Below are 16,191 nucleotides of genomic sequence, written 5' to 3' on the forward strand. Positions count from 1 at the left end.
AGCTGCTTTCACACCATGTTGACTGTGAAGGAGATTAGTGCCATGGTGCTGCTCTTCCTGGTGTAAATTGGGGGTGGAGAAACCAGGGGCAGGATTCACATCCCAGAATGTGAGATAGGATTGGTGTCTGCAGCAGAACTTGAGAACTCTTTTATCTAATATGACCAGAGAAATCACAGTGTGAGTTCTAATTCTGGCTCTGGTTCCTTCTTGGAAGCAGGTGTGCATTTCTGCACAAGTTGGTGTGTTTCAGAAAAGGCACTTTTAGCTTCAGCCCTTGGAGCAGCCTAACTCTGTCTGGCAGAGAAGTGTTAAGGCCATGGACATGCTCAGTGTAAGAAGGAGCACTTGAGGCTTGGCCAACTTCTTGGAAAGGTGACATGCTCTGATCTGGAAGTGTTCAAGGCCAGGTTGGATGGGGCTTTGAGCAACCTGATCTAGTGGTGTCCCTGCCCATGGCAGGAGGGTTGGATCTAGATGATCTTTAAGGTCCCTTCCAATCTATGATTCTGTGTTCTGGGCTTGCTTAAGGCATCTCTGGCCTTGCTCTCTCTTTTGGTGTCAGATTATTTTGATGCTTTCTAAATTCCAGTGCTTTCTCCCTTCTTCTCAGCAATCAGTTTAAGAAGTTCCCTCAGATGACCTCTTACCACAGGATGCTGCTGCACCGGGTAGCTGCCTACTTTGGCATGGACCATAACGTTGACCAAACTGGGAAGGCAGTGATTATCAACAAGACCAGTAACACACGAATGTAAGGGGGGAGGGAGGGAGGGAGAAAACTGGGCTGGCATCCCCTTCCCTGCATGTCCCCCAGACACAGAGCCTTGAGCTGATCCAGAGCAGCCTGGATTCCACACCACTATTTTGCCACCAGGTCCCCTTCTAGTCCTAAATTTATATATTTGCAAGAAGTCTTCCAGTCCTAAGTTTATGTATTGTGAGCCCTTCCTAGCTCTGTTTCTCAGAGAATGGGCAGGAAATCTTGTTGCCATCAGACAGAGGAGAGATTTAATGCAAACAAACATCTTTTCACACCCTCTCACTCCCTCCCCAAGCAGTGTTTCTATGAAAACAGCTCTGTGCCCAGTTTTGCCTTTCTGACAAGGGCTGGTTCTTCCTGCAGCCCTGAGCAGAGGTTCTCTGAGCACATCAAAGATGAGAAGAATGCAGAGTTCCCACAGAGGTTTATCTTAAAACGAGATGATACCAGCATGGACCGAGATGATAATCAGGTAAGGAGTGGCAGTGGGGTAGCTGCAGACTTTGTGAAAATGTGAGTTTTCTAACATGAGAACAACTCTAAATTTCTTCTGGATTTCCTGGAGCAGCTTCCACCCCTGTTCAAGCAGCTGCATCTAGATATAGCATGAAAACTTTACCATATACTGCAAAATATCATGAAGAATTTGCATGGGTTCTTTGGGGGGCACTTATTTACTGTACCCTGAATATTGACTAGTGTATGGGCCAGGCTTGAAGGTGAAGCCTTTTGCTAAAGTTTTCTTGGAAATGTCCCAGGGTTAAGTGTTGCCAAGCATCTCTCCCACTCCTCCCAGGAGCTTGCAGTGACTCAAGCTGTGAAGTCATCAGGACCTCACAGTGCTGCTGGAAGGAAACCATGGGCAAAATGAAACACTTGGAGCTCAGCAGCACTGCCAGTCATCAGAACTAAAAACCCTCCTGAATCTCTGGCTGCCTTCAGTCTGTCACAGGTGGCACCACACCCATATTTGCAGAGCTGCAAAGAGAGCCATATTGTGACTGTTTTCCCAGCCTCTGTCAGACAGAAACTTGAACATCAAAAACAGGGCAAGAGGTTGGAGACCTCTTCAGCTGAGGATCTCATTCTCTTTGCTCTTACAGCTCCCATCTTTACATCACCCCAACATACCCCTGTCCCTTGCTTTGGGTGGTGTTTCTGAACTTAAATCTTGGTCATTGCAGTATCAGGTTCTGGTTTCTCCATGCTGGCACTCTGCAGGTGATGCAGCCACCCACGAAGCAGAGACTCTGGGACTGAGCAGGAGTTTGCTGTATTGGCAGATGCTCCAAAGAGTGGAAAAGTAGAAAAAAGCCTTTAGCTTTTTGATCCCTGGCAACAGACTGTCTTTCAGCAGCACATGCTGATATCCCTCATCTGTCCTTTCTCGATCAAGCAGAGTTCAGGCAGAGTGATTGTGCTTAATCCAGGAGGTGGGGTGCACTTAGACCTCCAGAATGTTCATCTCTAGACATGCTGATATTCCTCATCTGTCCTTTCTCAATCAAGCAGAGATCAGGCAGAGTGGTTTTGCTTAATCCAAGAGGTGGGGTGCACTTAGACCTTCAGAATATTCATCTCTAGACATAGGTGCCCAGCAGGTAGGCTCAAAGGCAGAGGCTGTGTTGTTGCACCTGATTGTTGTGCACACCCTCCCTACTCCACATCCACTACGTAAAAATACCAGCAGCTGACTGTGCCCCTGGTCCCATTGGCAACTGAGATGTGTTTGTCCCTTCAGATCAGACTCCCCTTGCAGGATGGGAGAAGGAGCAAATCCATAGAGGAGAGAGAGGAGGAATATCAGCGGGTCAGGGAGCGGATATTTGCACGAGAGGTGAGTTTGGATGCCTTGCTTGCCAGGTACCCTCCTGGAATTCTGTGGCAGAGGGTGTCCTTGAGTATGCTAAGCAGTCAGATCTCATCATACCCTTTTCTACAAATTTCCCCAGAGTTCTTGGTGTCTACCATTGAAGTCCAGCTCCTAAAAAAAATATCTAAGACAACGGGATAGAGGAGCCACACCTTCAGTCCCCACTCTGCTCCTTCTCTAAATTGCCTCGTTTGGGGGGCAAGAGATGTTTGGGGACTCAGAGAGGAGGCAGTTCTGCTCTTTGCTGCCCAGCAAGATAATAAACTTATGGACCTGAAAGCTGTTTCCCCATGCATCTCTCTGGTGCTGCAGCTTTGACCTCCTGACCAGGAGTGATTTGTGGTCATGGCTTTGTGTTCCTGGGCTGTGACACTGCTTTGCATCTGACTTCAGAGGCAGAGGTGTCCACTACAGGGTGGGCTGAGCTGGCTTTGAGCCTTCTTGCCTTTTTTTCATGGCTCTGATAATTGTGCCTGCCTTTAGCAAAGGACCCTTGTATGTTTGGCTTTGATTGTTCCATCAACAGAGCTGCCTTAGAGCAACAAAGGAGGGAGCTGAGGACTCAGATTTTCAAACTCTTGTGAGATCTCAGGGTCAGAGCTATCAGGAAAGGTTCCTAATGGGCCTGGATGGAAAGCTGGGGGACAGGATGGGGTTGGTGTGCTGAAGGCTCAGCAGCACTCCTGAGTGACCATGAATCTGGCACTCAGCACAAAGTGTGTCTGACTTCCATACTATTAACCCTTTGCTCCTCTTTGCTTTGAAATTCACTGGGTTTGCTGCTCTCAAAATTACTAAGTCTCCCTTTTCTTTCCTTCCCATCTCCATGTTTTACCCGTGCTTCCAGAGTGGGCAGAATGGATATCTCACTGACAGCAGGTTAGTACTGGTCAGCAGACACTTGTGTCTCTGCTTTTCTCTGCAGAGGAACTGCATGACTCTATAATGATGCTTTTTTTCTGATGTTAACCGACAGAATCTCCAAAGAAGCCTTTTCTTCTAGTTCTCAAAAACGGAGGCAGATTTTTAGGTATCTCTGTGTGACCTACTTTGTACATTGTCCTGCTGAATCAGTTTGCCCCATGCATGGCTGTTTGTGAAGTTATTCCAGTCGTATTTTTTGCAACATCAGTTTCTGAGTCCTTTATTGCTGATTCATCAGTTGAAATATAAGGGGTGGCAGGTGGGAATGGCAGGGATGAATTGGGAAAACAGAGGATTCCAGCAGTTTTCAAAGCATTTGCAAGAAGGATGGGAAAGCCCTTGCAGTGACAGAACCAGTGTTCAGATAAGGTGGGGTTGTCCCTAATCTCTGATTATAAGGTCTGGATTACTTCATGGGGACAGTGAAGTGTCTCAGGCTTCCATATCAACCAGAGTGTGCTCATCTTTAAGGATGTAACTATGTATTGGACTGTTTTTCCAAGAGACACATTTTCTTTTGCTCTTACATGCTCCCAGCAGCTTGGGACATCACCTCAGCAGTTCCTTCCAAGTCTTATCTTTTCCCCTCCACACTTTCATGGAGCTGCAGCATTAAATGAGCATCTCTTCCAGTGTTGCCTTCCTCACCATTCCTCACCAAGGAAAGCCTTTATCTGGGCTGATAAACCAAGCTCACTGCTTGGGATGTTTTGTCTGGGACTCCATAAAGTCCAGGTGTGGTCAGGCTTGGCCTGGGGCTGAGGGAGGGTGGTCAGAGGGAGCACAGCTCTGAGCAGAGCTCTGTCCCATCGTGTAGAAAGCATTTCTGAGGCTGGTGTGGAAAGTGGTCTCACAAGATCTTGGTCTCCAGCCTGTCTCAAGACCTCTGCTAATACTGAGACCAGGAGGGCTTCAGCAAGTGGTCTGACCCTGCTGGCATCTCAGACAGGCTGGGATCTGGCTAAGGGAAAATGGGCCAGGAGCCAGCTCTCCACACATGCCAAGGAAGAGCAGCAGCCTCTGGGTCTTCACAGTGCTCACCCAGGCAAAGCTGTGACACCCAGGGTGTTTGTTTGCTGTCACATCCCTACACGTGTGTGGCACAGAGCCAGGTGCTGAGTGGGCTTTTTACTTAAAGACTATTTCATGAATAGAAGACCCTTTAATGAACACAAAACAACATAAAGTACCCTAAGGTTTAACTGGTAGATCAAATACAGCCTCAGAGTTCTGTTTCCCATGCGATGGAAATAAGACCCAACCAAGGGCTCAACTTTTCACTCTTAAATTAAAACTTTCATGTCATGAGGAGTGACCTCGTTGTGGTCAACGTGGCAGTCCTGCTGCTGCCCCTTTCCTCTGGAGGTCCCATCTGACTCCTCTTGATTTCTGCAGGGGCAACAGAGAGACTTTGACCCGGGCCTCCAGCAGTCGCCAGAGCAGCACAGAAAGTGAGATCAAATCCCTGGAGCCTCGGCCGTGGAGCAGCACAGACTCAGATGGTTCCATCCGTAACCTGAGACCACCAGTTACCAAAGCCAGCAGCTTCAGTGGCATCTCCATCCTGACCAGGGGGGACAGCATTGGGAGTAGCAAAGGCAGCACTGCCAGCAGAACTTCCAGGGCAGGTACTGTACAGCTCCTGCACCCCCTCTGCCAGAGGGCATCAAGCAAACACAGTTTGGGGCTCATGATGCCCTGGGCAGAGACTCTGCCTAAAACTGGGACATGGCTGGCATCATCTGGATGTGTACCTGAGAGGGATATGCCTGTTGGGTCAATATTCACCATCAGACCTTCCCTCTCTTTACTTACCTAAGACAAAGGACATTGTTTAGTCCAGTACTCTGGAACTCAAGCACCAAACAGGATTAGGGTCCCAAGTCTCTTTGCTTGCTTCAGATCAGTTCTTCCTTTCCATCTGGGTAGCACAAAGAGCAGCCCATGCATGAAGAATGTTATTGCAGGGCATCACTGGCAGTCTGATACAGACAACACTTTCCTGAGAGGATGCTGGCTGCACTTGACAGAGCTCCAGCCCCTCTCTAAGAGGGGAGCAGGGTCCTTTATTTTCAACTAACAGCTTGTGAAAGGCATTTGTGGAAGAGGCAGCACAGATCTTTGATCTCATTTTGACAGTCCAGTGATAACTGAGAAGCCACATGGTAGCTGGTTACAACTGTGTACTATCCATGAGCAAAATCCAGTGTTCTGTTTGCACTGGTAGGCACCAAGTCTCCCAACACATGAGAGCTGTCATTTTACTGGGAAGAGGAGGTAGGTTGGTGCTTGTGGGTCATTAGATTGCTCCACAAGAATCATTTCAGATAAAAGGGATGGATCTAAAAGGCAGACAGGCTGTTGTTCTAGCACCCAGGTTGGCTATGGAAATCACACATTCATCTTGCAGTTTGAACTTGCCTACATCATCTCTTGGGGCCATGTTTCCATTGTGCTAAGGGCTGCTACTTACTGTGATTATTGCAACCACCTCCAGGACTGATTCATCAACTGATGGGAGCAGTTATTTGAAGGGTCTGTCCCAACCATGTGCAAAGCAGAGCAAGAGAAGATTTGGTTTTTTTGCATTTTCTGTATTTTTCCTCCAGGTTTCCTCTGGGAACTGAAGCCAATTGCTCTCCAGGCTTTATATAATAGCAAGTGAAGCATGAAGTATCTTGGGGGGGAAAAAAAAAATACCACCCTCCACATCCTCAAGTTTATTCTGTGGGGGAGGCAATGCTGGGGATTCTGGGGCTCTTTTCCTCTCATCATTCAGCTCCTGAGCAACTGTCAGCAAAGTATTTCCTTCTTTGTACCATGTGGCTGATGATACAGCCCTCCTCAGCAGCCTGCCTGAAGATCAGCTGTTGAAATGCAGTAGATCAGAGGCAGAATTGGTTAAATAGCAGCCAGTGGGCATCAAGCAATAGTTTCACAGCCCTGTTTATTTCTGGGAGTAGGATTGAAATACTGAGGAGAGCAATTCCTGACTGGATGCCCAGCAGCATGTGTTCCACTCCTTCCTAACAGTTTTTCCTGCATGCTCTTGGGAATAACAACTCTTCAACTCCTCCTGGCCATAGTCTGGAACAAGAATTGCATCCTAAACTTCCCTGTGTGAGGCAGGGCATGGCCAGGTCAGGTGGAGGGGATGCTGTGACCAGCTGTGGAGGGTCAGTGTGTGTCACAGGGACATGGAGGGGAGAGAGGTAAAATCATTTGGGCTCCTGAGGGTGTCAGCACCTTGGGTTGCTGGGCAGCAGAAGCAAACCAGTACTGCTCTCCCTTTCCCCCATGGAAGCTCCTGTGTGGACAGCACCAAATTTAGCTGCAGTACAGGTGGCAGTGACAGAATCTAACCCTGGGCCCTCTCCATCCACAAACTGCTGGTTTTCTCTGCCAGATACCAACCCTGCCTTTCTCTCTTCCAGGTTTGGTGCTAGGTGCCCCTGAAGCATGCAGCCAGTCCCCTTCTTCACAGCCCACCCGTGGCCTCCTGCCCTGCACAGCCCAACAGCCTCAACCACAGCCACCCCAACAACCACCACCACAGCCCCAAGGACTTCCACCTGCAGCAGCCCAGCAGCAGCCAGCCATGAATAACCACATGCTGTCCCAGGTGAGTATCAGAAGCAAAGGCTCAGAAAGGTCCTTGGGCACACAGGGGAGAAGCAGAGCCAGCACACACACCCAGGTTGCTCTTCCCTCACCCTTGCCCAGTGGGTTTTGGGTGTCCCTCCGACTTCCTGCCTGGTTATGATGGGCAGAGAGCAGGAGAAAGTCGTGGGCCTTGCTGTGCCTGGATGGGATGCTGGGTGACAACTCAGTTTGCCTGGATGTGCTCAGACCCCTCCTGACAAGGGATTTGTAGCCCTTTGCTGAGGGACAGGGATATGTTCTGGAACCAGTTGCCCTCCTGGTCAGGGACCATCACAAGTGTCTTGCTGGAGTTTGATTCTGTGTCTTCTACTCTTTGGCTGTTCTAAATGATTTTAGGTCCTGGAAAAAAACTTTTTTCATGTGTTTGCCTGTGGGTGAAATGTCTGAAAATGCATTCCCATGTCAGTGCACTTCCTGTTTCAAATCACAAGTGATGATAAAAATGATGAAGTGCTGACCATTACAGCTTTGGTGGCCAAAACAGAATATATGGTGCTTGAATGAGCTGTTGTCATGACCAGGCATCAGCAGGTCCTCCCACTGACAAAGTGAGGGGGATCCCTAGAGAAGACAGGAGTGAAAAAGGCATCACCAGCAGGAATTGCTGCAGAGGGAGCTGGGGGTCAGTGCCACACACAGGAGGGCAGTGTGCTGGGAGAGATGTGGAGGTTGCTCTGGAGCAAGTGTGGTTCTTCTGCTGATGGTGACCTTTGTGAACTTCTGTCACTGTTCCTGCCAGGAAAGAGCTGCTTTGTGGACATGGTCCCAGCTTCCACAAAGCAACTGCCCAGGCTCTGTGTCTTCAGAGAGATGAATGCTCCCCTATTCTGCTCCTGTGCTTTCCAACCCCCTGCAATGCCCCCCTCTGTGTGTTTGCAGTTGCCTCAGTTGACTAACTGTGTTGTTCCTTCTTTCTCTCCTTCCTCCTATCCTTCTTCCCACCCCTTGCCCTTTTCCCACCCAAATCTCTCTCCATTCCCTTCTCTGCTGCTCTTAGCCGGTCCCAGCGCTGCAGCCTGTTCAGTATTCTCCAAGCTCCTGCCCCCAAGTCCTCTTGCCAGTCTCTCCACCCCAGCAGTACAACTTGGTATAAACCCCATTTCCTCTTCTGCACTCTCTCTGTTTGTACTTACGTGCTGTGTTTCTGTTGTATGAGCTTTTGCTGATCAGGTACGTTGTGAACACTGCACCCAGTGGGTTTGGGATTCATGGAGGTTCTGCACTGCAGTGGGATCAAGGCAGTGGGATCCCTGAGGCTGTGGGACCCACCAGGGCTGGGCACTGCTAGAGTGGTTCATTTTGGAAAAAAACTGTGGAAGAGCAAGTGCCATGCCCAGAGCTCCACCAGGAAGCAAAGATTGTGCCCAACGTTGGGGTCCAGGGGCTGTGACTGCCCTCTGGTCTCAGTCAGCCCCCTGTGTTTTCTCTGATGGGGCTTTTGGGAACAGCGTGCCCCATGGGACATGGCCTTGAGGCTGGGGCCACCCCTGCCTGCGTGGGGCCCTGCATGTCACCAGTGTCTGCTGAGCATTTGTCCCTCCCCAGCAGCTCGCATGCCCTCCCTCCCTGTCCTGCAGAATGCTCTCTGTCTGTGACTCATTGCTGGGGACCTTTCTTGGGGGAACTCCTCCACGCAGAGTAGGGAAAAGGGGAACTGCAATCTGCTCAGCAGAGCTGTGTCCTGTGTGCTCTTGTCCTACGTGCTGTCCTCCTCCATCCTTCCCACTTCTCCCCAATGCAGGCAGAGGAGCTCAGCAGCCCCTTTGGGCAGATCAGCCTCAGCCGCCAGGGCTCTACAGAAGCACCAGATCCTTCCTCAGCTCTGTTCCAGTCATCCCTCATCTCCCAGCATCCTCAGCAGACAGGATTCATCATGGCAGCCCCTGGCCAGCCCATCCCCACTTCCAACTACTCGGCCTCAGGGCACACGGCCCCCACCCAGCAGGTGCTGCAGCCCCAGGGCTACATTCAGCCTCCCCAGCAAGTAAGGAAATGGGGAAGCCTGGAGGGGGCACCTTGACCCAAAGCTCTGAAGCAAGGGGCTGCTGGGGAGCAATCCAGAGAGCAGTTACTTGAGAGCAGGTCCTTTCTTTTTCTGCTGCTCACTGGTGATGGATCAGTACCAAGGGGTCCAAGCTCCAGGCTGGCACAGAGCCTTTCTAGGCAGAGGATGATCTCTTGTCCCCTTGTCCATCTGAGCTCACAAGGACACTTCCCTGGGGACCCCACTGGCCATTCCTGGGTCATAGTACTAGGGGGACAGTTACCAGATTCAGTGCTGACACCTCTAAGCTCTCTTTGGGGTCCTCCAGGGCATTAATGACCTCTAGGACTGACCCATGAGCTGTGATGAGATTTGTGCCTACTGTGCTCTTGCACTACTCTCCTGGGAAAGGCTTGGATGAGGCTGGGAGGAGTGGGAAGGGGCTGCAGTTCCCTAAGGAGCAATCATCTGGCCAGAGCCAAAGCCCTGGTTGGTTTCCTTCTGCAGAAGCCAGGCCAGGTGAGAGAGAAAACTGGTCCTGAGGGACCAGCTTTCTTAATCCAAGTCCCTCTTGTGTTCTCATCTCCTGTTTTTTTCTTGATTCTTACAGATTCAGGTTTCTTACTACCCTCCTGGGCAGTACCCAAACTCCAGCCAGCAATATCGATCTCTCAGTCACCCAGTGGCCTACAGCTCCCAACGCACTCAGCAGCTCCCCCAGCAGTCCCAGCAGCCTGGTAAGGGGGACATAAAAAGGAGGAGGAGGCACATTTCCCTTTCCTTCCACTCATGTTGGCTTCTAAGGATCTCCCTGGGGCACTCTCTGGGGCTGGGCAGCTCTTGCCCCACTTTTTGCTGGACTTGCTGACTTGTAGAGTGCCCCTTGACTGTGCAAAGGGAAGTTGAAACTTGGCCTGGCTGCCAAGATGAAATCTTTTCCCTCCATCTCAGCAGGAGGCATGCACCAAGGTGCTGCAAGGTAGATTTAAAGGCAGGAGTTTCATTCAGGCCTTTTTACATCTGCTGGCAGGGAAGCCCTTTTTGCACTCTGTAGCAGGAGATGGAGGCAAAGCAGGGTTTGAGCCCTCACGTGCCAAGTCTCAGGCTGTCTCCCGTGGCCACCTGAGAAGCTGCTCCATTTAAACCCTGTCCTGACAGGTTTACAGTCAATGATGTCCAACCAGCAGCAAACATACCAAGGTGTCATTGGAGTGCAGCAGGCACAGCCCTCTGGGCTCCTCAACAGCCAGAGGAACAGCATGGGGGGCCAGATGCAGAGTGTGATGGGAGTGCAGCAGGCACAGCCTCCTGGCCTTCTCAGCAGCCAGAGGAGCAGCATGGGGAGCCAGATGCAAGGCATGATGGTCCAGTACACTCCACTGCCTTCATACCAGGTAGGCATCAGTTGCTTTCTGAGGAGGGGCTGCTGGGGAGGGGTCTTTGGCTCTGCAGGCCTTGCAGGAATTGCTGTGTTCATGTGCCTGAGTGATGCAGCCAAAGATGGAGACTTACTCACCTTGAGGTGCTGGTGCATGCTTGCCAGCTTGAAGGGAGCACATCCACAATGACTGCATGGGACAGGTCTTAAGGAGGACTGAGTGTGTCTGGTCCCTTTGCCATTGTGTTCAACAGAAGAGCTGGGAGAGGCTGCCCCTGCCTGAGCAGGATTGCTCTGAGCTGCAGTAGGCAACCCTTTGGCATCTCTTCTACTTGGATGGACCTTGCTGATGTCTCTTTAAAGCCATTTCTATCTGCTCCTGCTGCTCCTTTCCTCCCTCCACAGGTTCCTGTGGCCAATGAGTCCCAGAGTGTGGTCCAGCAGCCCTTTCAGCAGCCAGTGCTGGTACCAGCAAGCCAGTCTGTTCAGGGGGGTCTTCAGGCTGGAGGGGTACCCATCTACTACAGTGTCATCCCAGCTGCCCAGCAGAATGGCACCAGGTAAAGCTTTTGTATCTCTGGAAGGGGTTCTGCCCCACTGAGATGCAGAGCATCTCCCCCTCCTCTTAATGATTGGGCATAATAGATGCTGCTCATCTCTTGAGCTTACCCTGTCCTACCTGCCAGAGCAAGCACTTTCTGGCACAGCTGTCCTGCAGCATCCAGTGCTCTCTGTGCTCCTCCAGAAGAGGCTCCTGCATTTCCAGCCAGCTCCAGCCCAGAGAGCTGGTGGTTGCAGTCTGTTTCTCCCCATCCCCAGCACCTCACCAGAGCACCTCTCTGCTTCACAGCCCTTCGGTGGGGTTCCTCCAGCCTCCTGGCTCTGAACAGTATCAAATGCCACAGTCCCCATCCCCCTGCAGCCCACCCCAGATGCAGCAGCAGTATTCAGGTAAGAGGGCTCAGGGTTGGCACTGGTTCTGCACAGATTGGGTTGAGTTCTGCAAGTGAACAGAGCTGCCAATGCACAGCCAGGTCTGGCAGCTTCTCTGCAATGGGTTCTCTTAGTTTTACCCATCCCACGGCCCCCCAGGGAACTGCCAGAACGTGGCACAGTGACTTTGCTCCACACTGATGCTGGCCCCTGCGTGGCAGGCAGGGCACCAGCAGGAGCTGCCGTGGGCTGTGGACTCCCTCTGCTGGCAACTCGAGTGGTTGTCACCAGGGCAGCTCAATGGGACCAGGGAGCACTGTGGATGAGAGGAGCATCAGGATTCCTGCACCTTGTCCCAGCGAGCTGTGGAGCCTGGTGAATTGGTGCAAGAGCTGGAACCAGGATGCTTGAGCTCTGCATCCACCTCTTTGATCAGATCCTCTGCCTGAAGTTTTGTTGTGATGCTCAGAGAGGCCACCCGAGTTACCTTTACATCATTTTCTGATGTAAACTGTGATATCAGAGAGGGATCCTGTCCAGGTTTTGATAAGGTGTTTTCTCAGCCCACCTGGCAGAGGAGAGAATATGGAAGGGGTTCTGTAGGGACGAGTGTGAAGTTGGACAGCCAGGCTGCCTCTTGTCCTAACACAGAGCTTGGGCAATACTCCTGCTGTCATCTCTCCCCAGGGGTGTCTCCATCAGGCCCTGGTGTGGTTGTGATGCAGCTGAATGTACCCAATGGCCCCCAGGCCCCCCAGAACCCCCCTGTGGTGCAGTGGAGCCACTGTAAGTACTACAGCCTGGAGCAGCGGGGGCAGAAGCCAGGAGACCTCTACAACCCAGACACCAGTGCTCAGGTATTGAGAGGACTGGGAAGAAGGCAGCCTGGTGGGATAAAGAGGACCCCACCATCCCTGCTGTCTGGATGGGTTGGGAGACAGGGTGGCAGGATAGGTGTGGGACCAGTTACAAGTGCTGGGGCTGTCTAATGCTCTCCCTCCCTCAGGCCAGTACCCAGCTGAACAGCCCCATCACCTCCCCCACTCAGTCCCCAACGCCGTCTCCTGTCACCAACCTCAACAGTGTCTGCACAGGGCTGAGCCCCCTCCCTGTCCTCACACAGTTCCCTCGGCCCATGGGCCCAGTACAAGGTAAGGGGGAAAGGTGGAGACAGCACAGGGCTGAATCTTTCCTGGGATTTCTTCAGACCCCTCCAAACTGTTGCTCCCTTTTTGCAGGCGACGGGCGTTACTCATTGCTGGGCCAACCTCTGCAGTATAATCTCTCTATTTGTCCCCCACCACTGCTCCACAACCAGCCCAACTACACCAGTGCACACCAGGTAAAATTGGGCCAATCCCCCACCCACACATGGGAGCAGAGCAAGACCACCCCCTCCCCCTGGACAAGCCCTCTCTGAGCAGTAAAGAAATGAGTTTCACAACCTGCCCTGGGCTTGGACACCCCTTGATTAGGTAGCACACAGCCTATCCCACGTTCTTGCCATCCATCTGGCAGAGTTGCCATTGTAATTGGGTTTCTCCAGAGCCTGAAATTTCATCCTGCTCCCAGCTTTGTCCAGAAACAGTGTCAGCCCCTAGTCCTTTGAGTGCCCTGGAACCATGGCTGTGCCTCGGTCTCACTTAACCTCTTCCAGTGTGGAGTCACCTGGAAGGTGCCAAGGGGTGCAAGGTTCATCTGGGTGTCTTCATTCCCCTTCAGAGTCACAGCCCAGTCAACTTTGGTCTTCCCCCTGCCCCTAGGATGCTCTGTGGGCACTGCAAGGTGACACACCACTGGTTTTATTTTTGAAGGGGCAGACTGGAATGAAACATGGAAACCGAAGCAAGAGACAGACCCTCAAGTCAGCATCCACTGACCTTGGGACAAGTGATGTAGGCAAGTGACCCTTATCAGCCAGTTCCCTCTTTGCTCTCTGACTGGTCCCCACTGTGTGGGCATAGCTGGAATTGGCAGAACCTCCAGATGCCATCTGTGCCCACACCAGCATCCCACAGAACCAATTGTTGGAGGTGGTTTTGAAGAGCAGGTCCTGCCTGCCACCACCTCCCCTCCCACAGACTCCCAGTCCCATGGGGAAGGGGGGGACAGGGGATGCTCAGGAATTCAGTAAACACTGCCTGCAGAGCTAAGCTTTTGAGGAAGAGTGGGGATTGTTGGAGAGGTGGAGATGAGCCCCAGAATACTTGGGCCTTATTCCTGCCTCTGTGAGGGTTGAAATGATGGAGCTGGCAGAACTGGGATTTTATTCTTCTCTGTCAGCAGAATGTCCAGACCCCTGAGTTTGTGTTCCCACCATTGCCCTTCCAAGTGTCCCTCCCCTTTCACACTTCTGTTCCCTAGTGGGGCCAGGAGCTGCTGAGCCCTCATCTTTGTAAAGGGCTTTCAGAGCTTTAGGGGGTGTTGGTGAGGCCTGAAATCCCCAGATCATTTCTCAAGAAGGGGAAGGGACTCAACTGTCCCTCAGCCTGGGGGTGCTCTGCTTGGTTATCAGGGCACATGTCTGGCTTCTCCCTGCAGCAGTACAAGACTTGCTAGTTGGGCATCAGCCAGCCAGCCTGGAAGGGAGGCAGTCTTCACTGGCTCTCTGGAGGCCTCAGACTTGTCCCCCATGTCACCTCCATGTCACCAACAGCAGCAGCTGGTTGCTGGAGAGCTGCCCCCCCCCCCCTGCGGCTGGCATGTTCATTACATGCCATGTTAATATTAGCAAAGAATCCATTCAGCCATCCTTCCACTAAGCCCAAAAGCCAGGACTGGAGCCAGGAGACAGCAGAAGTGTTTGGGTACCACAGAGCAGAGGCAAAGAGGTTGGCATGAGTGGGCTGGGTACAGGAGGGGGGTCCAGGTAGTGTCACATTCAGGCTCCATGTGTGTCAGTGTCCTCCATGGGTGCAGCTGATCTCTTCCTCCCAGGGACAGAGGGCAGGAGGAGCTGGTCCTAATCCTGGTATCCAGGAATGGGAATGAGAAATGCCAATCCCCTTGAATCAGCCAAGTGAGGACCAGGATGTGGGTGTGCATCAGCAAGAATCAGGATGAGATGCAGGGAGCAGGGGCAGTGTGAGGGGAAAGAAGTGATAAGCTTAATATATATATATATATATATATATACATTCCTAACGTGGGGGCAGCTTGGCAAAATTGTGTTTTTGTGGGCATAACTGAGGTGACTGCTCCAACCCCAGAGCTGGTGCACATCAGCTGCTATTGCTACCCAAAAATCTGCTGCCACTGCCACTTGCTGTGTTCCCACTGCAGTGCTGGGCCGAGTGCTGGAGGTGACAGACCTGCCCGAGGGCATCACACGGACAGAAGCTGACAAACTCTTCACTCAGCTCGCCATGGCTGGTGCCAAAATCCAGTGGCTCAAAGAGACTCAGGGGCTCCGTGGAGACGAGGGCAGCGGGGACACCAGTGGGACTCCAGAGAACGGCAGGCACAGTGACCTTGCTGCCTTATACACCATCGTGGCCGTGTTCCCCAGCCCACTGGCTGCCCAGAATGCCTCCCTGCGCCTCAACAACTCCCTCAGTCGGTTCAAACTTCGTGTGGCCAAAAAGAACTATGACCTACGGGTGCTGGAACGTGCCAGCTCCCAGTAGGGCTCCCCCGTGGGCACAGAGCACACTGGACTGCGGGCACTTCCCTTCCTTTCTGCCCTCCCCTTCCTCTCGCCCCGGATATATTTATATGGACATAATTAAGAGACAAGAAATTGTTTGGGTTTTGTTTTTTGGGGTGGTTTTCTTTGGTTTTTTTCTTTTTTTTTTTTGTTTTTTTTTAATTATTAATATTTTTTGAGTGATGCCCGCGCCCACCCCACCTTACCCCTGTGTATATTGTTTTGTTAAGCACTGTGTTGAACTGCACATACAGGTGTTGATTGGTATGTTCACTGCACATTTTATTTAATCTGATTATTATTTTGGGGGGGTGGGGGTGGTATTTTTGGTTTTATTTTATTTTGAGGGGGGGTTCTTTTTAAATATAAAAAGAAAACTTGTCCATCATTTTCATGCTGCTTTCCCATTCTCTGGTTGTCTGTGCTGCCTCTTTGGGATGAGCAGAGGGGGCACTCACAGGAGGATGTTTTCCTGCCCAGGTTCTGCCAGGTTCTTGGCACACACAAGGGCTGTGAGCTCAGGGCTTGCCAACACTGCAAGAGGAGCTCTGAGCACTCTGAGCTGGGGCTGATCCTCCCCATCAGATACTCAGAGTTTCTCTTTCCAGCTGCTGGGGCTGTACAGATGGGCAATGGCAAGAATGGGGCATGGGGTGTCCCCAGCTGTAGGAAGCAACACATTGCTCCTGTTTCCAGGAGAGCATCCCTTGAGCTGATAGCTTCAGGAATCACAGAATCTTCCAGATGCCAGAATTGGGCTGGAACCACCCTCACCCTGGCATTGCAGCCAGCAGCTGGATCCAGCATCCTGCAGCAATCTGGATGCCCTGGGAGAGATCTCACTGCTGCCACTCGGCTTTTTTCCCCTCCCAGCTGCAGGGGCCTGAAATGCCACAGCAAAGGAGACATCCAGGCTTGAAGTACTTGGTGTGCCCCAGCTTTGCTGCTGCCCCATGCCAGGGGGTGGGTGGGCCCCTGTGACGCCCAACAACCTCCTAACACAAATAGCCAGTGGCTCCTCTCCACC

General features: G+C 51.8%; 1 protein-coding gene across 7 annotated transcripts in view; it reads left to right on the plus strand.

The window, feature by feature from the left end:
• The window catches only part of R3HDM2 (R3H domain containing 2), a 38,691-nt gene extending 23,148 nt beyond the window's left edge, over positions 1-15,543 (plus strand). For 3 of the 7 annotated variants that reach the window (XM_030468104.1, XM_030468105.1, XM_030468106.1), the window contains exons 8-24: positions 614-754; positions 1,127-1,235; positions 2,505-2,600; positions 3,484-3,515; positions 4,956-5,188; positions 6,995-7,182; positions 8,221-8,310; positions 8,965-9,207; positions 9,818-9,944; positions 10,366-10,601; positions 10,991-11,145; positions 11,436-11,536; positions 12,206-12,375; positions 12,525-12,669; positions 12,757-12,860; positions 13,333-13,417; positions 14,801-15,503. In XM_030468104.1, coding sequence (XP_030323964.1) covers positions 614-754; positions 1,127-1,235; positions 2,505-2,600; positions 3,484-3,515; positions 4,956-5,188; positions 6,995-7,182; positions 8,221-8,310; positions 8,965-9,207; positions 9,818-9,944; positions 10,366-10,601; positions 10,991-11,145; positions 11,436-11,536; positions 12,206-12,375; positions 12,525-12,669; positions 12,757-12,860; positions 13,333-13,417; positions 14,801-15,144 — 2,599 coding nt within the window. In that variant the 3' untranslated portion in view covers positions 15,145-15,503. Of the gene's footprint in view, positions 1-613; positions 755-1,126; positions 1,236-2,504; positions 2,601-3,483; positions 3,516-3,612; positions 3,667-4,955; positions 5,189-6,994; positions 7,183-8,220; positions 8,311-8,964; positions 9,208-9,817; positions 9,945-10,365; positions 10,602-10,990; positions 11,146-11,435; positions 11,537-12,205; positions 12,376-12,524; positions 12,670-12,756; positions 12,861-13,332; positions 13,418-14,800 lie in introns of all 7 variants that reach the window. The other 4 variants (XM_030468111.1, XM_030468107.1, XM_030468109.1 and 1 more) reach the window with 4 other exon arrangements.
• Positions 15,544-16,191: the final 648 nt, after the last annotated feature.

The sequence above is a fragment of the Calypte anna genome, chromosome 33 (assembly GCF_003957555.1).
Source record: "Calypte anna isolate BGI_N300 chromosome 33, bCalAnn1_v1.p, whole genome shotgun sequence".
In the NCBI taxonomy this organism is placed as follows: Eukaryota; Metazoa; Chordata; class Aves; order Apodiformes; family Trochilidae; genus Calypte; species Calypte anna.